Raw genomic sequence first — 23,073 nt, forward strand, 5'->3', positions numbered from 1 at the left:
TTGTGACTTTTGAGGCCTGAAGAAATATAGGTATGACGGCTAATTCTCCAGGAAACGGCAATATCACCGATGTAGAAAGTAGAAAATACAATCTATGGGTTTGCAAGGAACCAACAGAGTTGCAAAAGTTTTCAGATACTTTTACTTTGCTGATGAGTCAAGTTATCCAACGTTGACCATACATTAGTGATTTAAATAGTCTTTAACAACATTTTTAGACCATGAAAGATCATTGCAGATGCCAGCCAAGAAAAACTCTTATCTGACTTACTAGATGTTTGAGAAATCTGCCATCACCTGACCGATCTTGCACTAACATGCATGCAACACTTTTGCAATAACCTTATCAATGGCATTGAGCGAACTGAACCAGTAGAACCTTGTTTCGGGTAGGGCCTTGCTAAACGTTCAGTTTGGCACAAAGGTTCGGGTTCGGTTCACTCAATAGTAGTCTTGAACCACTGGCGAACCACTAGGCGTCACAAGTAGAGATGAGCGAACGTACTCGTTTAGGGCGGTTTCGCAATCGAGCACCGCTTTTTTCGAGTAACTGGCTACTCGGGCGAAAAGATTCGGGGGGTGGCGTGGTGGAGTGGGGGGTAGCAGTGGGGAACAGGGAGGAGCTCTCTCTTCCCCCCCCCCCCACTCCCCTCTGCAACCCCCCGGCGCCGCCCGAATCTTTTCGCCCGAGTAGTCAGTTACTCGAAAAAAGCGGTGCTCGATTGCGAAATCGCCCTAAACGAGTACGTTCGCTCATCTCTAGTCACAAGCCCTTTATTCACACCGGCACAACTATTTTCGTCCGGCCGTGTCGCAGCCAGAGCACGGCCGAAAATCGCGTGCACGAGAGGCAGCCGTCACCAAGTCATGGCTGCATTACCCGTATTAACGCCTTTTCAGACACCAAGGCTGCAACGCGTATATGCCGCAGCTCCGGGATACCTTTCAGCCAGGTTATGGGAGTTTAGCTCTGCTTAGCTCCCGCCCCCTTCCTGCCTCCTCTCCGCCCCTTGCGACCTACGACAAGGGGAGGGGGTGGGAGCTTAGCAAAGTTAGTCCCTTCCCCTCTCTGCTGCACAAGATGACACCAGTATTACACGGTAGTTGGGTCCCAGGGACTTTCAAGTTTCACCTCTGATACCTTTTTCTAATATTGACATAATACAAACAACAGGATAATTAACAATATGTCCAGTTTTAATGTTCTCACATAAGACAGAATGTATAAAACATAATACAAGGGTTATAAATCATATATACATGAGGTCGGTGCTGGAGCATACTAAGTGTGAACAATACCAAAGGTAAAATGTATTGTGTGGATAGATATATATTTATATAAAGTACATTTTTCAAAGTGCCTCAAGTTCCAACTTCATCTCCACTGACATAAAAAACTGCAGACGACGGTAATAATATAACATAAAGGAGACAGTTATGCAAATAAATTCATTAAATTAGAGGACATTAATTAGACTGTAGATCATGTGGTTAATTGTTGACTAGGTTCTAAGTGTCGGTGTAAATGGATGGAATCTGGGGCAGACAGTGATCGAAGGCAGCATTCGGGAAGAAGTCTCTCTCTTGGGAGCAGCTGGTCCTGCCATTTTCAGGGACACAATGTCCGTCCGCACTAGTATTGTGTAAGTCATACCCTGCGGAGAGACAATAGGGTTAAAGAATAAGGACTCTGCTAGGTGCCATGCCATGCCATTGCCCCTTCCCTCCCCCTCGCTGGCTCACCTTCACTCTCCTTCCCGCTGGCTGTTTACAATGGGAAGGGGATGGGGTGGAGCTAAGCTCCCTCCCCACCCCTTGTCCGCATCCAGCAATGGGAGGAGGCGGGACGGGGCAGCGCTTAGCTCAGCCCCTATCCTGCCTCCTCCCATTGCAATCAGCCGGAGGGGAGGAGAGAAGAGGGAGTGCAACTGCAGCATGTAAAAGGCTGGCAGAAATAGGGGGCTCCCTCTGTCACCCATCAGACCCTTGTAATGTGATTGTGGGGTCCCAATGGGTTGCTATGGCACCTAGAGGCTTGACACTGATGTATAGTAAAATGAAGTAGAAGAATGATAAATGATGCTGGTAATCAAGTCCCCTAGTGGGACAATAATAAAAAGTATTTTAAAAATAGTAAAAATAATTATAAAAAAAAGAAAAAACGTCAAAACCCGACCTTTTCCCTTTTACTATGTAAAACAAAAAATCACATATGTGGTATTGCTGTGTTCGTAATTACCCATAGAAAAATGTTGGTACATTATTTAATCCGTACGGTGCACATCGTGATAAACAAATACAAAAAAGCTGCAAAAATAGCTAATTTTGCCTATATCGCCTTACAAAAAACAGAATAGAAAGTGATCAAAACATCGCATGGATCAACAAATGCTACCATTAAAAAGTACAACTTGTCCCGCAAAACGAAAAACCTCACATTACACTGTTGACAAAAAAAAGAAAAATGTTAGGGGTCTTTGACTGCAGCGATAAGCAAAAAATACATTTCCTTAAAAAAGTGTGAAAAAGTTGCAAAAAAAAACAAAACTGTAGAATTTCTGCAGACCAGTACGATTATGTCAATTCTGGAAATAACATAATATTTATACTGCAAGGTGAACACCATTAAGAAATTAAAAAAATCAAAAAACACGCCAGAATTGCAGATTTTGTTAGTCTTGCCTCTAGGAAAAAAATGAAATAAAATGTAATTAAGATGTAATATGTTCCCAAAGTTAGAAAAAGGAAGACTAGAGTCTATTTTGCATCAAACGAGCCCCCATAGAGCTCTGTCGATGAAATAATACAAATGTTATGGCTCTTTAAATGCGGCCAGACAAAAGCAAATCTTTAAAAAAAAATTTTTTAAAGCAAGTTTTGTGCCCAAAAATAGCCAAACATAAAAAAAACTTTATAAACTTGCTAACCCAAAAATAATGTTATCATATTATTTATTCTGCCTGCTGAACGCCGTAAAAGTGAAATTAAAAAAACTAATATCAGAATTAATTTTTTTCCCCCCAATCCCCCTAAATAAAAACTAAAAAACTTATACAATACATTATATGTACCCAGAAATGATGCCGTTAGAAAATACAACTTGTCCCACTTAAAACAAGCCCTCATATAACGGCAAAATTAAAATGTTATGGCTCCTGGAATGCGACAATGAAGAAAACGGAAAAAAAATTAGTTGGTCATTAAGGTGCAAACAGGGTTCGTCACTAAGGGGTTAAAGAAAAAAATGAACATATCTGGAAGCCAGCGTCCAGACATTGCAGTGCACTATATATATATATATAGAGAGAGAGAGAGGGAAGAGAGAGACAGAGAGATATCTATAGATATATATATACACACACATATATATATATATATACACACATATATATATATACACACACATATATATATACACACATATATATATATACACACATATATATATATAGATATATATATAGATATATATATAGTGTTCTAGGTAAGCATACAGCAGGGAAGTGGGGGGGGTATACTGCACACATTTAGGAAGGCATCTGCTGGTGGATTTTGGCAACTGTTATGCTTAAAAAACGGAGTAATGAGGAAGGTTCTGCATAGCATCCTTCATTTTTGGCTTGAGGGTTGGGGGGCAACATCTCTGCCTATTCGGAATGATGGAATGTATGCAGTATAGCCATACATTATAGAGCCGTGGTTTTTGTGGTCTTCACTCAGGGACCTAATTTTGAAGAAGGTTCTAATAAATAGACGCAGCACTTTGAGTGTTGAGTTTACATAAACGTAATTTATAACCTCATTTAATATCAAAGGCTGTATGGCAGATGTCAGGAATAGTGAACCTGTTGGAATGTATAGTTCTGCCAATGACTCTTACCAGAGAGCGCGATGTTCTGGATTTCATGTTCTTTAGGTTGTTTTGAAAAAAAAAACAACTTTTAAGGTCATCTTAGACATCCTTCTTCATGTACCGCCGCGCCTCATTCACACGGTAATCGTAGTGTCAGATCCCCGTCGGAGTTCTCCAATGTAAAACTGACACTGTGATCCACGGATTTTCATGCGGATCTAGCTGCATACAGATTTAGCCCCCGTTTGACGTGGAAACCGTCCAAGAATTGACATGCTAGTTTTTTTTAATATGTATTTTTAATCAGGGCTCCCGATTTAATTTAATACTTTATTTGTGTTAAACTCTCTAAGACACGTTGTTTTCTCTCGAAGTATTGTTGCACTGTAGAATTGTTATTACCCTGTTTCCCTGAAAATAAGACATACCCTGAAAATAAAACATAGCATGATTTTCCAGAATTTTTGAGGATGCAAAATGATTTTTCAGGCTTTTTGAGGATGCTTGAAATATAAGCCCTGCTCCAAAATTAAGCCCTGCTAACAGTTAATTTAAAAAGTCAATTTAAATAGTGTCCAGGCAGCTATACATGTAAAAAAGTTAAACCTTTTTGAACAAAAATTAATATAAGACACTGTCTTATTTTCGGGGAAACACGGTAGTATGACAGTTCGTTCTATTGATTACTATGTGTCTCCTGCTAGCCATGTATTTGATATTTGCACTTTCTTAATGTATGCTTGCCCTTAGGGCTCTTTCACATGGGCGTCCTTTTAGAGCAGAATAGGCGTGTCCAAAAAATCGTGACTAACGCTGCGTGAAAAATAGCGTGAATGGAGGATTTCCCATGATTAAGTCCTGAGCTTAATTAGCGGTGAAACTGCCCATTCACACGATCGGGAGCTGCATGTTGCCTGTTATCCAGTTCTCATAGGAGTCTACGGAAACTCCTGCGCAACGCGCACCAAAGATAGGTTAGGTCCTATCTCTTCACACAGCACGGACCTTAGGGTTTATTCACACATGTGTATATAGGCCCCCGGTTTCACGGCTGGCCAATATACGCTACCATCTGATGCTTGGGATTCCAATGCATCAGATTACACGAGCGTATTCCCGCAACGTAAAAGTGCCTGGCCAATATAGCGCCGGGCACTTTTGCGCCAGGCAGGAAACATAGTCCTGGAACAGAATACAGACAGAGTACGGCTGCTGCCATAGACTCCTATGGGAGCCGGAGAAGGGAGGTGGGAGGGAGTTTACCAGTGTGACTACTAAACTCTCGCTCCCTTCCCTCCTTCTCTCCACCCCGGCGGGATGGGACGGAGCTAGTTGCTAAACTCCCACCCCATTCCTCCCCTTCCCATTGCTGGCTGCCGATAAGGGGCGGAGAGGGGGCGGGAGCTTAGCACACTAGCTCCCGCCCCGAACCACCTCCTGCCCTTGCCGAGAGCTAGCCAGGGGGAGGGAAGGGGGAGACAGTTTAGCAGAGCATTGCGGGCTCGGCGTATATTGGTGGGGCTCAGGCTATCTGAAAGGGCGCACAAACGTTAGAATTGTATACGCAGTGTCTACACGTTGGTGTGCATTGCCTCTACTCACTGCGTTTCACACGTGTGTGCAACGCACGCATAATACGCGGTGAAAAAATGCCTGTGAACATCAGCCCTTACAATGTATTTTTAGACACTTTCGACTCTCCAAAAAGGGAGCGTGGCTTAAATTGCACAAAATGTTTTTGAGAAATTTTTGGCATAAACTAAGCCAACTACCATTTGGTCTAAAGTTCTGCAGATTTACTATTCAGCACAGCTACTGTGATAAATCTTGTGCATTTTAAGACTGTCTAAGTTTGCACTGTCTAACTTAGTATTAGTAAATATGCCCCAGTATATAGTGAGGAGGCCATAGCGTACACCTGAATGCCGTGGCCTCTTCAAACAGCTAATCAGTAGGATAGGGGGTGATGGCTGAATGCCGATTGATATAACAATGACCAGTCCTAAGATTAGATCTTAGTCCCAGAAAATCAGTTTAGTTTTCTCGTAAGCACTGCTGTTCTAACTAGACACACAGTAGGTCATCTTCTGCTGAACCTGATGGGCACTGTTATGACAAGACCCCATTATTGTGTCAGAACCAGAGCCCACCCAGTTGTTGAATTTCTAGAATGAAGAATACAATGGCGTCTACAGTCACCAGTTAGCTTCCACCTCCATATTTTTTTATTTAATTGCACTGTGAGCCTAATATAAATATGGCCTGTCACTATTTTCTGTTCACCACATAAGACCCTGTACCTGTATTCTGTGTGCCTGGACCATGGTACCGGTCTGGATCCAGTGTCTCTCTGTAGCATTCTGGGTACTGCGGAAAACTGCCTTGAAATTCTAAAAAAAAACAAAAAAAAACATTTTATACAGTCTTCATCACAAAATACATTACAAATTACAATAGACCTCGTATCAACAAATTGATTACATGTCAATAAACAGTAGAGATCGTTGTCCGAATCCACCGATACGGGTGGGAGCAGCGGACCATCTACTATGTAGGGGTATCTACAGTATTTCTGCAAAAGTAACACAGTTAAAGGCTGCACCATAGGACTAGCGAGCTCCAAGCCGCTGATCAGGTGATGTCACTTCCGCCGGATACTGGGAGAAAGGCTGCATTGATAACGTAAAGAATTGGAAGGTGAGGGGAGCGCTGTATCTGCCGAAATCAGCTGAGAAAATGCAAGTCAAGTTAAGATCTGCACCAATGGGTTGGACTCTGCTTTGGATGTGGAAATTCCAAGGCATTTTTACCTTGTGTGAACATTCTTGCCCATAGGATATCTAGTTCTGTTGCTCAACCACATTTCCTTTAAAGGGGATGTATCAAGAACAACGTATCACCTATCGATAGGTTAGATGACAAAAGTTTGATCTGTGGGAGTTTTACCGCTGAAACTCTGACCAATGAACAAAACGTGGCTCTTGTGTCCCCTTCATCAAATCACTGTGGGGTTACTGCCACCACCCAGAGTGACGTCAGATTGAATGGAGTGCCAGTCTAAGATGCGCGGCACCACTCTATTTATTTCTATGAGGCTGATGGAAATAGCCGAATATAAGCACTCGGCTATCTCTAGCAGTGCCATTGAAAGTTAATAGGGTGGCACCACTCCATTCAATCTCCTCCTCATGGTAGGAAGTTACAGCAAGCCCGCATTAAGGAGTAAAGAGGGACATGGGACCCCTGTTCTCAGGATCAATGATAAAATGGATAGGATGCGTGAGAAAAGTTGTTCTTGATACAACCCCTTTAATGAGTTCATAGAGAAGAGTGATTTTACATGGGCCAACTATTGGCTGAAAAATTACTCAAATTAGTGATTTTAACTGACAGTCATCCTGTGTAAAGGACCTGATAGGCAGTAACATGCATAGACCAGTTACGGTCTCCGGTTTTTCCACCCAGTAGAACCTGGTGTTTGTTTCCCATTCCACACTCTTTAAAATAAGCCTTGGGCCAATTCTCCACCTCCTTGTTTGCTAGCAATGCAGTTCCTCTTTGGAGGAAGGTCCTACATATGCTTTTAGTACTCATTACCAAAAGGGAAGGTGCAATCAGTACTGGGGCTCCCTGCCCCATGGGCCCCAAGGCAGTCACAGGGTCTGCCTCTATGGTACATATACCCTTGAGCACAGGGTATCAAGATGCCAATGTCTTTTACAGGTTGAGCAAACTTTTTCATTGGGGTTGGGTTTTTCCATGAAAGCTGGAACAAGCTGCAAAAACGGGCATGCACTTTCAAAAACAATAGCATGCGCTATGCAAATGGAATTTGTAATATTCCAATCACAAAAATATAACTTCTGGATAAATTACTAGGCAAAATACCCCACATGCCTACAGGCGTATAGCATTTTCTTAGGGTAATAGTGCCTTGCCTGTGTAAGTAATTTGCTTTGATGGTTTCCTTCCATTTTCATGACTAGCAACGGTTCAAATTCATCAACTTATTAAAAGTTAAAAAAATGCATTCTGAAAACTGTAGGGGCTGACCTGCCATATTTATAAGGCCAAACCTATTCATGGAAACACATAAACCTGCCCCATGCGCTTCTGGAGTATAGGATTACCCATAGCTACAGTGCATTGAGGAGGGCATCTACATTACTACTGCCAGATGAACTCCGCATAAAATGGACTTTCTGGTTTCGGTAATATCATTATGTCATGAAACTGTCTGAAAGTAAATGTATTGACTGTAAAAGAGTCTTATACCTTGCATTTGGGACGCTGTAGGATTCTGAAATGTGCGGTAATTTTTCCCCACTATACTCTGCTCTCCGTGGTGAGATTTGTGGTGGGATCTGGGAGAAGATCCTCGGTGTAGTAATGAAGATTGGGCAGTAGACTTCATAGGGTTGGCAAGATGACCAAGAACATGAGGCGACATTCTAGAAGAGAAGAGAAGAGAATGTTATTCCGAGAGATGTGGCGCTCCATATTTCATAATCACCGACCATGCTCGCCATAGAAATGAATTCTGTGCTTGTCCCTGCCTTATTTTTGCATAGACATCATTTACCTTGGCTTTCATATTTATGACTGTAGTGGTTTTGTTTACTAAGTGGTTACAGAACTGTTCATTTGCAAATCCCTTGGACATGAATTACTTCAGTTTAGACATGAATCACTTCACTTGCTATCACCCAAGTGGCTGGCTAGCTTGCATTTTATATCATGCATAAATTGTAAGTGCTAATTTCTTTCCTGTGTTCTGGTGGATCAATCCATTGGAACGTCTTAGTATATGAATGGGCTACTTGGCCTCAGTCCAGGTGCTGATTCTTGACAGGTCTTCTTCATCTTCTTCTACTGAGAACATCAGTACACAACAGCGGCTATAGCACTCATGTCAAACACAAAGCCCATAGGCCAAATCTGGCCCGCCACCTCATTTTATGTGGACCATGCAACAACCTCTACTTGCCCAGCCTGCAGCTCCGGTCTGATGGCGGTGTAAAGTCAGTGACCGCTCAACTCTTCCCTCTGGTGTCTGTAGCGCGGATGTTGAGGTAGAGAGGTCAGCAGTCACAACAGACTCAGCGGTGGCTGCCGCTGGACCGGACCTGCAGGTTCGATGAGTGGAATGCCTGTAGGTATGCTGGCCTGCCAGTGGCCAATAGGCAGGTCGCTATTACTTCTGGAGCCACTTTGGGGAACACTGCTATTACTGTGGTCACTATGGGGGACACTATTACTACTAGAGCCACTATGGTGGACACTCATTACTGGAGTCACTATGGAGGACACTATTACTGGGGTCACTATTACTACTGGGTCCACTATAGAGATCACCATTTACTGTGTCTGCGACAGGGGTTACTAATACTAGGGCCGCTATGGGGTTCACTTACTATTGACACTACTACTATACAGTATTACAATTGAATCAGCCCTTTGAAGGCAACCAGAAGGCTGATGTGGCCTTCGGCGAAAATGAGTTTGACACCCCTGCTCTGTATCATCATATTATAAGATGCTGTTTACCAATTAACGTAATAATTTTTTTAGCTGAAATGTACTTTTTTTACACCTTAAAGTCCTGTCTGATTCTGACAAATTCCCATTATTTGCCCATTTAGGACAGGATGAGCTGGTATGTCCCATAATCAGATTTTCCTCTATTGATTAATGCCAAGAGCTGTGCTCAATGCCGCTTTCGCTCTGGAGGACTACAGGCATTCACTGAAATCAACAAACTTCCACTGATTGCAATGGAAACCCTGCAAGCATTTTCACTGTAGTTACCCCAGCAATAATAACTCATTGTCGGGGCTCCAAAAAGTGTTACCCTTCATAATTAGCTTGACTCCAGTAGACCTGGAAACGAAGTAGGGCTCTCTAAACTGGATAACAACATCATCGATCCATATGATGCTGTTATTTGGGCCATGACATCTGTCCGGTATATATACACTGAATGGCTATTTTATTAAAGACTAGCGAAGACAGACAGACAGACATATATTCGTTTTATATATCTAGATAACAACCAATCACAGCGCAGCTTTTTTATGTTACCTCAGTGGTATAATATATAACAACCAATCGCAGCGCAGCTTACATGTTACCTCAGCTTTATAATATATAACACCCAATCACAGCGCAGCTTTCACATTACCTCAGCAGTATAAAATATAACAACCAATCACAGTGCAGCTTTCATGTTACCTCAACAGTAAGAGAAATAACAACCAATCACAGCGCAACTTTTATTCTGCCTCAGCAATATAAAAAATAGCAACCAATCACAGCGCAGCATTCATTTTACCTCAGCAGCATAATATATAGCAACCAATCACAGAACAGCTTTCATGTTGCCTCAGCAGTATAAGAAATAGCAACCAGTCACAGCACAGCTTTTATTTTACCTCAGCATTCACAATATGCAGCAATTGTCTTGCGAAACGTTCGGCGGATGCATTATTTTGTGGTTGAACACTCATCCCGTTGCTCGTAATGCCTTTTGTTTTTGTGCTTGAGATGGAAATCAAATGATCTTTGTCTGGGGGGCATAACTGTCGACAATGGATAGTTGTACTATGCCAGTAATCTTCCCAGGAGTGTACTCAACAACTTCCCAACGTTTCATGGTGATTAGATGAATGGTGTAGTAATGCATAAAGGACAGACAGACAGACATTCATTTTTATATATATAGATGACATCAGGAAGTGAGAGAATTAGATTCCGTACGTAAAATTTGGATGCTAATTCTTTTGCGCTTAGAATTGAATAATCGAGTTGGACCCATTAAGTTTTCCTATTTATGACATAATCAATGCTCGTGCCAAATTACATTGGGAAGTGAGAGAATTAGATTCCGTACGTAAAATTTGGACGCTAATTCTTTTGCGCTTAGAATTGAATAATCAAGTTGGGACCCATTAGCTTTTCCTATTTATGACGACATCAATGCTCGTGCCAAATTTCACGTTTCTATGATATTGGGAAGTGAGAAAATTAGATTCCGTACGTAGAATTTGGACGCTAATTCTTTTGCGCTTAAAATTGAATAATTGAGTTGGGACCCATTAGTGTTTCCTATTTATGACATAATCAATGCCCGTGCCAAATTTCAAGTTTCTATGACATTGGGAAGTGAGAAAATTAAATTCCGTATGTAAAATTTGGACGCTAATTCTTTTGCGCTTAGAATTGAATAATCGAGTTGGGACCCATTATTTTTTCCTATTTATGACATAATCAATGCTCGTGCCAAATTTCATGTTTCTACAACATCGGGAAGTGAGAGAATTAGTGGCAATGATGGAAATCGAACGATCTACGTGGGGGGGTCGTAACTGTCGACGACGCTCGCGCGCGCCATTTATCGTAGCATAAATGTACTATGCCTATAATCTTCCCAGGAGTGTACTCAACAACTTCCCAAAGTTTCATGGCGATCGGATGAATGGCGTAGTAGCGCATAAAGGACAAACAGACACGCACACAGACAGACAGACAGACACGCATACATTCAATTTTATATGTATATAGATGTCTGCCCTTTTACGATTAGAGCTTCCCTGTATGGAAAATAGTCCTGTGACCCTGGAATGCAGCATGAAATCAAGTGAGCAAGTTTTCTATGGATGAATTCCAGTGTGAATCTACATATGAATGGGGAAATCGAATGATTTGAGTGACTTCTAACGAGGCCTGGTCTTCAGTGCTAGACTAGCTATGGCCAGGAATTCAAAAACCGACAACCTTATGGGGTTTCCTTGTGCAATTGCATGGAGAGTATACTGATAATGGGGTGATCGAGGAAAAAATCCAGTACATGGGGATCCTGAAGATATAAGTAACCCGCCAACAAAAGGGATAAGACGAGCATGTCAAGAATTGTTCTGATGAACAGATGTTGCACAGTCAAGCAAATTGTAGTCGAATACAATGCTGGCGCTCCAACTAAAGTTTCCGCATGTACAACTTGGTCCTAAGCACGGATGGGTTATAACAGCAGATGACCAGTTCCAGTACCATTGTTGTCTAAGAGCAACAGAAAGGCGGTTGGCAACAGAGTGCAAAAATTGGATCACTGAGCAATATAAAAATATCACCTGGTCAGATGGATCCTGATTTCTGTTGCACCGTGCTGATGGAAGGGTCAGAATTTGGCACAAGCAGCATGAATCGATGAACCCTTTCTGTAAGCTTTTCAGAGCAGGTCAGTCAAACTCCATCTACTTTACAGTAGCTAGAAGAAGTTTTCCTGTCTACATGGGTAAAATTCCAACAAAACCATTTCAATTTTTTTGTGGAATCTATGCCATGACAAACTGCTGCGGCTTTGAAGGCCAAGAGAGGTCCAATACAATAATGTGGCCTTTTGGTGTATATACACTCTTTGTAAAAAAAAACAAGCACCTAGAAGGAGTTGTCGTTTTGCTGCAGTTACATCTCAGGCAGATATGCAAATGATAAGAGTTGTGGTGATTAGATGAACGGTCTTGTCACCTGTCAGTCCTGCCAGGTAGTGGTACGAGGGACAATGACAGCCCAGCGATATGTTCAGGACATCCTGCAGCCACATGTGTTCCTCTCATGGCGGCTTCCAGGAGGCAGCAGGATAATGCTCGTCTGCGCACACAAGGGGGTCACAGAAGCCCCCACAACATTGTCACACTTCTGTGGCTGCCCAGTCGCCAGATTTATCTCCAGTAGAGCATGTATGAGACCATCTGGGAGGCCAACTTCAACAGCTTATGAGTTTGCACGATCTAGAGGCTCAGTTACAGCAAATGTGGACTGATATGCTGCAGGATACCGTACGGAACTCATATAATAATAATAATAATCTTTATTTGTATAGTGCCAACTTATTCCGCAGCGCTTTCAGGCATGGATAAATGCAAAACAATACAATTGCAACAATTACAATATAAGGTACATTGGGTTAGACACAAATGGGTTGGGGGTGGTACAGGAGGTACAGGGGTTGGGGAACACAGGCAATAGGAAATTTCATGTACAGATCATTTATCAGAAGGCAAACAGGGTGGAGCACCATAGGGAGGGGCGTGGGACTAGGTCAGGAGATTTGGTATGCTTCCCTGAAGAGGTGCGTTTTTAAGGCACGTCTGAAATTTCGTGCATCGGGAATTGTCCGGATGCCTTGGGGTAGAGCATTCCAGAGGATGGGTGCTGCTCTGGTGAAGTCCTGTAGGCGAGCATGAGAGGTTCGTATTACAGGGGTGTTTAGTCTGAGGGTGTTATCCGATCGGAGTGGGTGGGCTGGGTGGTGTACTGACAGGAGGGAGGTGATGTATGGTGGCGCAGCGCCATGCAGAGCTTTGTGAGTGAGGTAGAGGAGTTTAAATTTAGTTCTGCAGTGGATGGGCAGCCAATGCAGCGACTGGCATAATGCAGAGGCGTCTGAGTAACGACTGGATAGGAAAATGAGTCTAGCTGCTGCATTTAGTATGGATTGGAGTGCAGCGAGTCTAGTGCGGGGGAGGCCGATGAGTAGCGAGTTGCAGTAGTCAAGCCGGGAGTGGATGAGCGCAACCACGAGCGTCTTTAGCGTGTCCGTGGTTAGGAACGGACATATTTTAGCAATATTTCTGAGGTGCATGTGGCATGTGCCTCCATGCCCACCCGTATCACATCTTGTATCCAAGCTAGAGGTGGTACAACAGGGTACTAGAACCTCCATGCCCGTATCACATTTTGTACCCAAGCTAGAGGCGGTACACCAGGGTACTAGAGCCTACATGCCACCCGTATTGCATCTTGTATCCAAGCTAGAGGTGGTACACCAGGGTACTAGAGCCTACATGCCTGCCCATATCACATCTTGCATCGAAGCTAGAGGCGGTACAACAAGGTACTAGAGCCTCCATGCCCACCCGTATCACATTTTACATCTAACCTAGAGGCGGTACAGCAGGGTACTAGAGCCTCCCTTCAAGTATTCAGTTTTCCACAATAAATTATCCTTTTGCTCTGATATTGTAATCACTTATATCAACATTACAATCACACAGGGAAAGTTTCATTTGATTCCATCAACTCTTTCCAGGTGATTTTTTTTTACAATGAATGTATATCAGACATAATTTGGAAATTTCTGGCTGCTGAAAGTATCTGTTAAAAGGGTTGTCTGATGACAGGTTTTAGACACCCCGGATGCAGCTCAGTTCCCAAGTGCAGGCACAGGGTAGACACATGTGTACACTATTCCATTCACTTCTATTGAACCGTTGTAGATAGCCAAGTTGGCTATCTCCAGCCGTCCCATTGAAGCGAATGGAATGACCACTCACTGCCATTCAGTTCAGAACTGAGTTGCGGCCAGGGTGTCTGCATAAGGGCTTCTACCCACTAACGTTTTTTTTTAGCGTTGTGATATTGATGCGTTTTTTTCAATGGGACTTTCTAATGTTAAAATCGCATCGCACAAAAATCGCAAAAGCACAAACTTGCTATTTTTGTGTGATGCGTTTTTAACATTAGAAAGTCCCATTGAAAAAAAACGCAGCGATATCGCAGCTTTAAAAAAGAATGCCCAAGCTGGTACAGTTGTTGGGCGGGTGACAGACGTTATCTAATTCATAAGTTACTATGAGAACATTGACATTAATTGGCGCATGTAGTGAATCCTGCACTGAGCAGGGGGTTGGACCCGATGACCCTGGAGATCCCTTCCAACTCTACCAGTCTATGATTCTATATATCTGTCTGGGATGATCTAGTGATCCTGCACTGAGCAGGGGGTTGGACCCGATGACCCTGGGGGTCCCTTCCAACTCTACCATTCTATGATTCTATATATCTGTCTAGGATGATTTAGTGATCCTGCACTGAGCAGGGGGTTGGACCCGATGACCCTGGAGATCCCTTCCAACTCTACCAGTCTATGATTCTATATATCTGTCTGGGATGATCTAGTGATCCTGCACTGAGCAGGGGGTTGGACCCGATGACCCTGGGGGTCCCTTCCAACTCTACCATTCTATGATTCTATATATGTGTCTGGGATGATTTAGTGATCCTGCACTGAGCAGAGGGTTGGACCCGATGACCTTGGAGGTCCCTTCCAACTCTACCATTCTATGATTCTATATATCTGTCTGGGATGATTTAGTGATCCTGCACTGAGCAGGGGGTTGGACCCGATGACCTTGGAGGTCCCTTCCAACTCTACCATTCTATGATTCTATATATCCGTCTGGGATGATTTAGTGATCCTGCACTGAGCAGGGGGTTGGACCCGATGACCTTGGAGGTCCCTTCCAACTCTACCAGTCTATGATTCTATATATCTGTCTGGGATGATTTAGTGAATCCTGCACTGAGCAGAGGGTTGGACCCGATGACCCTGGAGGTCCCTTCCAACTCTACCATTCTATGATTCTATGTACTTTGAATGTATGCAACAATGTAACAATTTACTCATTGGCTTATAATATAGGTATATAAAGATCGTCAAGCCATTCTATTGAGAAGCTCCGCACTGAATGTCCGCGCTGTACGCTGCATGTTCCCTGAGCGGCTCAGACATTAATCACTGCAGGTCCCTGAATATACTCTACCTCATGGTCGTCAATCATTGAGACGAAAAGTGTAACAAACTGACCGCTCTCCACAGCTCTGGCCACTGGTCTCGCTCCCCCCGAGTAAACAGCGTTCTTCATGCTGTCACATCCTGCCTGAACATTTGCAAGTAAATTAGTAGGTAATTTTACAGAAATATTTAAATGTCTAGCGCTATGAGGGAAGGGGGAGATGGCGCTTATTTTGGCACACACCGCGGCACACAGTTTAACTATTTAAATCTTGCAAATAGTTTTTGACAGCCGCAGATAAGATTGATGACCTACTGCACAGAAACATCATTTTAACGGGTATATGTGTAAATACTAGCAGTCATTTAGAAGCCTACCGACTGTTTGTATTTACCAATATAGCCATTACACTGATGTAGCTGTGCAGGTATGCCGAGGTATGAATTAGGCTGGACACCCACTGGCGTTTTTTTCTCTCTTGCGCTGCGAGAGCAAGTGAAAACACTTGCCTCGCAGCGCGAGAAAAAAAACGGGATGACGCCGGGATATCGCCAGTCTTTTCAATGGGGCCAGCGGCAGCAGCGCTAGCCCCATTGAAAAGATAGGGAGAATACCGCGGACTTCTGCCACAGCTGTGACAGTTCTGGCAGGAGGTTTCTTCATCCCCGTGGTCCCCCTGTGACAGCTGTAGCAGAAGTGCAGCATGCTATCCCATTGCTTTCAATGGGATCGGCGCTGCTGCCGGTCCCATTGAAAGCAGTGGTTTGTGGCAAACCCTGCAGTATGCTTTTCGGGGGAAGGGCTTGAAATATAAGCCCTTCCCTGGAAATCATCATTAACTGGTAAAGAAAGAAAAAAGAATGTACTCACCTCTCCGCCGCTCAGACATGTCCTCCGGCCTTTAAAAATCCCTGCCTCCTGAAAGGGCTGTGCTGATTGGCTGAATGCTCAGCCAATTACAGCTAGTGCTTAGCTATTCATGAATGAAATGAATTATTTTAAGCCCCCACCTGCTGAAAGTGTTAAACAGCAGTGTCAGGGAGCCAGCTGGAGGACGCATCTGAGCGGCGGTGAGGTGAGTACATTTTTTTAACTTTTTTTTTACCAGTTACTGATGATTTCCAGGGAAGGGCTTATATTTCAAGCCCTTCCCCGAAAATCATATTGTGGGGTTTGCCACAAACCACTGCTTTCAATGGGACCGGCAGCAGCACGGATCCCATTGAAAGCAATAGGATAGCATGCTGCACTTCTGCCACAGCTGTGACAGCTGTGGCAGAAGTCCGTGGTATTCTCCCTATCTTTTCAATGGGGATAGCGCTGCTGCTGCTGGCCCCATTGAAAAGACTGGCGATATTGCGGCATCATCCCGTTTTTTTCTCGCGCTGCGAGGCGAGTGTTTTCACTTGCTCTCGCAGAGCAAGAGAGAAAAAAACACCAGTGGGTGTGAGCCTTTAGGCTGAATGCCCACAGCAGGGTCGGATTCCGCCTGCAAAATCTCGCAGTGGAATTAGACCTGGCACCCCCCAGAGACCCTATACTCACCTCTCCGGATCCGCAGCGAGAGTCTCTGCCGGCAAGACAGCGCACATGTGCAGTGTGGGGCATAACACGCCAGCGCTGGGGGGGGGGGGGGTGACGCGATTACCTGTGATACTTTTGCTGTCCTTACAGCGCGGAGTATCGCAGGATGGATGGTTCCTATTGACTGCAAGGGAAGCCGCCTGCGCGATTTTCTGCAATAACTAGAACATGCTGCGATTCTCCCCCTCAAGCGAAAAATCGCAGTTGATTTCTGCTTGTGGGCAGGGGACAATCTGTTAACATAGCATGTCTATGGACGGGTATTGCTACGGGACTCACGGTGGGTGTCTGACCGTGAATCCCGCAGCGATTATCCATCCGTGGGCATTCGGCCATAGACTGCTTTCACACCTACATTAGGGCTCAGTTAAGGGGTTCCGTCGCTCCATTGTTGGAGGAGAGAAACTAAAATACAACGGATCCATTTTTTTTCCAAATTACCCGAAAGTGGTGCAGAATAAGGGCGCCCACCCACTGGCGTTTTTTTCTCCTTTGCGTTTTGCGTTTTTTCTCAAGAGCAATTAGTTTTGAATGTGTTCCTGTCCACTGGCGGTTTTTTTTTCGGTCCGTTGCAAAAACGCCGCGAAAAACGCGCCAAAAACGCTGCGTTTTTCACGCACGGAAATCGCAAACGCCAGTGGGTGGGCGCCCTAAGTTGGCAGTATACAAACAACAAGATTTATTAATAATACTCATTTTTTAGTAATTCCCATCGTTATTGGCTGGAGCCTTAAAGGGATCTTCCCCCATAACAGTGCTTCACAACTACTCTGTCCTTCCTGGTTGCTGCTGACCAGGACATGTGACTACTGCAGCCAATCACTCACCAAAGCAGTGAGCTTCTATAGCCAGTGATTGGCTGAAGCAGTCACATGTTCTGATCAGCAGCAACCAGGAGGTACAGAAGCAATTTTAAGTCGTGGGAAAACTCCTTTAAACCCAAATTTAAATGTATATTTAAAATGTAAACATTTTTAAAAAATTCAAAGTGTAAATCTAAAATATCGTCCAACTCATTCTAAATGCCAAACTGCCCTCCATCTGTACGCGGTTCGGGCTCTTTCTGGCAGATATTCCAGTGTTCACTATGGGAACAGAACAAGCAGCTGTGTTGGTGGTCTTTTTGTGTGCAGACCTCAATGAACTGTATAAATTGGAAAGCACTCGCGCTAAATGGTTCAGTGTTTCTAATATGGTTGTCCCTATGTGATATAGCGCCGATGATTTAAAGCATATGTCGACAAGTGAACATCATGTTACAGTTTATATATAGACAAAATCTACATTCAAAGTTGAGAAAAGTTTGTAAATACATTGCATTACTTTTTGTCAGAGTTACAGCCTGTATTATGCATTCAGATTTTGCTGGTTGCCATGGGAAACAGTTAAAAAGTTCGCCGGTAGAAGAGTTAAGCTGGGGTCACAGGATTCCGCATGCGGAAGACCCACAGCGAATTCCGGCTGTGAGCCCGGACGGTGACCCTCCTATAGCTGTACTGTGGATGACTGCGGAGACTCGCGGGTGGTCATGCGCAGTACACTTGACTTTTTTCTGTTTATTTGTATTTCCTTAGTGATGACGCAGTACCGTCTGCCCATGCTCCATGTTAATTGTGTATGGGCTGTTGGTCGGAGGGCCTCCACTGATCAATCTGCGCGGATACTGCGGCAAAATAGAGCACACTGCGATTTTTCTTCTGCTCACGGAATACGCAATTCGTATCCGCGAGTGTGGACAAAAAAAAAATCGAGAATGCATGCCTTTCAATGCCTACATTTCACTGCTGATAACTCGTACGGACGGCGAATGTGGAATCCGCAATACAAATCTGCCGGTGTGAGCCTGTCCTAAGTTTTATCTACATTGGATTACTGTACAGTGTGTGGTCTAAAGACTTCTGAGATTGCATGGCATCAGTCCAAGATAGGTAAGGCAAAGTATTAGGCCACTCTCACACATGCGTTCAGTTACACGCCGCTCGGATCTGCGGCACTTTTGAGCGCATATCACAGCATTTAACAGTGCTTTTTAACGCACCCCATGATTGCGATGGGTGATGGTTTGCATTAAAATACGCTGAAAAATAGGACAGACGGCGCTCCAAAATTACGCCGTTCAAAAGGCAGGTCTGAGAAGCCCCATTAAAATTAATCGCGGTGTGTGTGAGAGTGGCCTTACATGCAGATGTTGCTACCAAATTGTAGGGGATTACACCGTACGCATTGACGGGGTTAAATCATCTGTGAGCAGCTCTTCTGCAACACAATGCAGAACATGTCAACCTGGGAGAGCCCTTCACAGGTTGATACTTGAGCAGAGGGTCCTGGAAAAAATGGGTGTGGCTTGTATAAAAGGTTGGGGCTAAATATATTCAGACCCCTAAATTAATTTCAGACCCTCCAAATACATTGACTCCCTAAATATATTCATACCACAGACCCCTATATTTATATCAGACCTCAAACTCCTAGCTTAATGCAGACCCTAGAGCTCCTAAATAAACCCCCTAACTATATTCAGACCCCAGATTAGGAAAAAATATATAACTCAGTCCCCAGACCAGACCATATAATTGCCTTCCTCACTCCCCACTCCTGTGCACCAATACCACTGGTCCTGACGCCACCCAAAATCAGGATGTTGTGTGCACCTCCCGAAACGATGTCCTTATACTGGATGGTGGCCGTACCCTGTGCAGTGCTGCTCAGGAGTCGGGAGTGATCAGAATAAGTATACAGGGCACTAATTATTGGATTAATATCCCAGATAATGCCTGAATTTGCTTCTTGCTGCACCAAGGACAAAATATACCCTGGAACTAGAGAGGACGATAATATTATCTGCCGCCCTCTATTTCCGGTGTTCTGCTGGAGATCAGCTGATTTCCGAACCTCTCTTCACACTGCTTTTGGATTGGTCAGTGATGCTCACATGAGCAGTGCTGGCCAATCAGAACAGTGTGATGTATTTTAGAGTACCAATCCATTAGCAGTACACATTGTGCATCCGGTAGTCAGAAGAATGGTAGGGCCATGTTGGAAGATCAAAAAGAAGCCTTGGGACTGGTGGATCTGCAGTCACCAGAGAGGGTGGCAGGTAATATTACTCTCCACCTCCGTTCCCAGGACCAGAGGTCGGTCTAATATACTCCCATATGTGGATGTGTGCACACTACCTTTCTAGAGTGCTCTCCGCAACCGATAGCAGGCAGTTGGTTGAAGACTCCAAGGCAGAACGGCGTGACGAAACTGTAGAGGCCGGGGACATTAAACCAGGACTTGTTATGTTCTGGTTAGTAGAACACAGACTATACAAGCCTGGAATACAAAGCAACAAATAAAGAACATGTTAATAAAGTTCACATATCGATACAGATAGCCCAAGTAGAGACGGGCTGCCATGAAAGGTAGTTCTAGGTTGTCATGTTATGGGGACTTTTATTAAATAATCCCTCTGGACAGTCTGTGTTTATGGTCAGCAGACTATATGAGTTATAATGAAGGCTGCATGGGTGCGGTATAATCAGAAGGGTAACTTGAAGCTCCTGTCCCCAGTGTAAATCTGCAGCAGGGCCCTAATGTGCCACATGTATTAACAGTGTCTTATGAGGCAAAGGCCTTTGGCCCCTTAATGGGGCCTTCTTTGGCAGTAATGACATCAGATACTCTCTATGACATACTTTCTACTAACGTCTCATAGACTTCAGCTGGTATTTCCCTCAATTCATCCTGCAAATGTCTGGTGAGTTCTCTCAAAGATGATGGATGTTGTTCATATTTCCTGACCCGGCATTCCAGTTCTTCCCAAAGATGCTTAGTAGGGTTCAGGTCGGTCTGCTCGTGGACCATCCATATCCTCAAACCAACGTAAGATAACGTTGGATTTGTGACAAGGCGCGTTGCCTCATTGGAAATATTGTTGACCACCCCAAGAGTATTGCCACATTGTCGGCAGCACATTATGTCAAAGTACACTTCCATGTTCATGGTTCTTCCACTACAACCATCGGACTGGGACCATGCCATGTAAAACATCCCCAGGCCATAATGGAGCCTCTGCCGTACTGAACTGTTGGCACAACACACTCAGCCAGGAGGTGTTCCCCATCATCCTCCACACCCAGGCACGTCCAACTGATATGAAGATGGAGTAGTGTGATCAGTCAATCTATAGAACGTTCTTCCATTGCTCGACTGACCAATGACATCACTCCTTGCAATATTGTAGACTGGCCAATGCCTTCTACTTTGTGATGGATGGCCCGTGTGCAGCGGCATAACCCGTATATCCAATGACATGAAGTTCCCATCACAAACTATGGTTGACACCTCCAAGTGTCTGCATCTTATGTAGCATGGTTTAGTTAACATGACATACTAATAAGACACGATCGGGGGCATAACTATAGGGGATGCAGGGGATGCGGTTGCACCCGGACCAAGAAACCTTAGTGGGGGCTATAAGGCCTTTCCTCTCTATTTAGGGAGCCCAGTACTATAAATAAAGCAATATAGTTGGGGTCCCTCTTATAGATTTTGCATTGGGGGCCAGAAGCTTCAAGTTACGCCTCTGGACACAATCCATTCTACTAAAAGCGCGGGGGTGGGGGTCCAGTACTGCAGTACTTTTGGTAGGATAGGGTATATATGTTAGTTTCCACTACAGCACACAGCATGGATATAGTTAAATATATCTAGACTTTCTGCAAAAAGCAGTCAAGAAATAAATTGCCCCCAGGCAGCTCTCCGCACATTAATATGGTGGTTTCCTTGAAATAAAATATGAAATAAGTTATTTCAGTTGGGACATAAACCCAAACTATCCCCAAAAACTGCCTTCTGCCGATGGGATCTCCGAGTCCTTACCTCTAACGTCTGGGTAATATGGGGTTAACTGATTTTTTGTTCCCAGCATAGCATAGTATTTACCGCTATGATTAATGGCTAGAAAATAAATGCTTATCCATCTGTATGTAATTAACTGCTTGCACACTACCACATGGTCTGCGAATTAGCAGGTTCTCCGTACATCATGTGATCTGCATATAGCATAGTGTAGAAACGGGATCATACCTGTCAGCATGTCACATGACCTTGTGCCATTCATAATCTCATTTGTAATGGCTTTTGCCCATTTCCCGTCCAGTGTATGTTGCGCCTGTAAAGACAAATGTTCTATGAATGATTTATAGGAAAGACATGGACACATCCAGGAAGGTGGAACGATTGATCACGCCACCCAATATCATATCAGTGTCACAAATATCGCATAATCCTCGTAGATTAGGAGCTGTAAAAGTTCAAGAACTCCGTATTAACTCCAAAAAGATCAAAAAACACTTTTGCTTTTGACATATCAAGCAAAATTATGTCAGCGGTATTAAAGGGACTGTCTCAGGATGACAAGCCCTATCAGTGTGGATGTCATATAGGGTGGTCTAGCACTTGTGAGCGCCCTTTATGAGCCAGAACAGAGAGCCACTATGTAAGAGCAGCTCCTGCTCCGGTGGGCCCAGGGCCGCCATGATTGCTTGTGTTAACAATTCATTTAAATTGACGATAATTCCCTTTAAAGGGAACCTGTCATCACCTATAAACCAAGTTATGGTGGTCTTAGGTCAGGACCTGAGGAATCCGGGGATGTGAGTTAGGCCGGCTTCACACGGACGTATTTGCACGTGCAATAAGCAAAGAATAGAAACATTGATTTCATTGGGTTTGTTGAAATGCGCGTATTTTCCTGCACATTTTGGACGCGCAGGAAAAAAAACGCAGCGTACTCCATTTTTCTGCACATAGAGTTCCCATAGAAGTCAATGGGGATGCGAAAATGCACGCAAAATACGCAAGGAGATGCGTGAAACACTGCGTAATTGTGCAGGGAAAAGAACCCATCTGAAACTCATTAGACTAATTAGCTATTTCAATCGGTGCTTAATTTTTTGCCGCGCGCAAATGCACTGGTTCTCCCATTCTCTGGCGCACCAGGTACTCTATGGGAGTCATTGCAGCCACAGCGAGGGAACGGCAAGGAAGACAAGTGTAATACTCACCTCCTCGAAT

General features: G+C 44.0%; 1 protein-coding gene across 2 annotated transcripts in view; it reads right to left on the reverse strand.

The window, feature by feature from the left end:
* Positions 1–1,196: 1,196 nt before the first annotated feature.
* The window catches only part of GLIS1 (GLIS family zinc finger 1), a 167,307-nt gene continuing 145,430 nt past the window's right edge, over positions 1,197–23,073 (reverse strand). For both annotated transcript variants that reach the window (XM_066597524.1, XM_066597526.1), the window contains exons 6-10: positions 22,084–22,168; positions 20,187–20,328; positions 8,129–8,304; positions 6,154–6,243; positions 1,197–1,655 (exon numbers count right to left, since the gene is read on the reverse strand). In XM_066597524.1, coding sequence (XP_066453621.1) covers positions 1,510–1,655; positions 6,154–6,243; positions 8,129–8,304; positions 20,187–20,328; positions 22,084–22,168 — 639 coding nt within the window. In that variant the 3' untranslated portion in view covers positions 1,197–1,509. The remainder of the gene's footprint in view (positions 1,656–6,153; positions 6,244–8,128; positions 8,305–20,186; positions 20,329–22,083; positions 22,169–23,073) is intronic.

The sequence above is a fragment of the Eleutherodactylus coqui genome, chromosome 3 (genome assembly GCF_035609145.1).
Source record: "Eleutherodactylus coqui strain aEleCoq1 chromosome 3, aEleCoq1.hap1, whole genome shotgun sequence".
In the NCBI taxonomy this organism is placed as follows: Eukaryota; Metazoa; Chordata; class Amphibia; order Anura; family Eleutherodactylidae; genus Eleutherodactylus; species Eleutherodactylus coqui.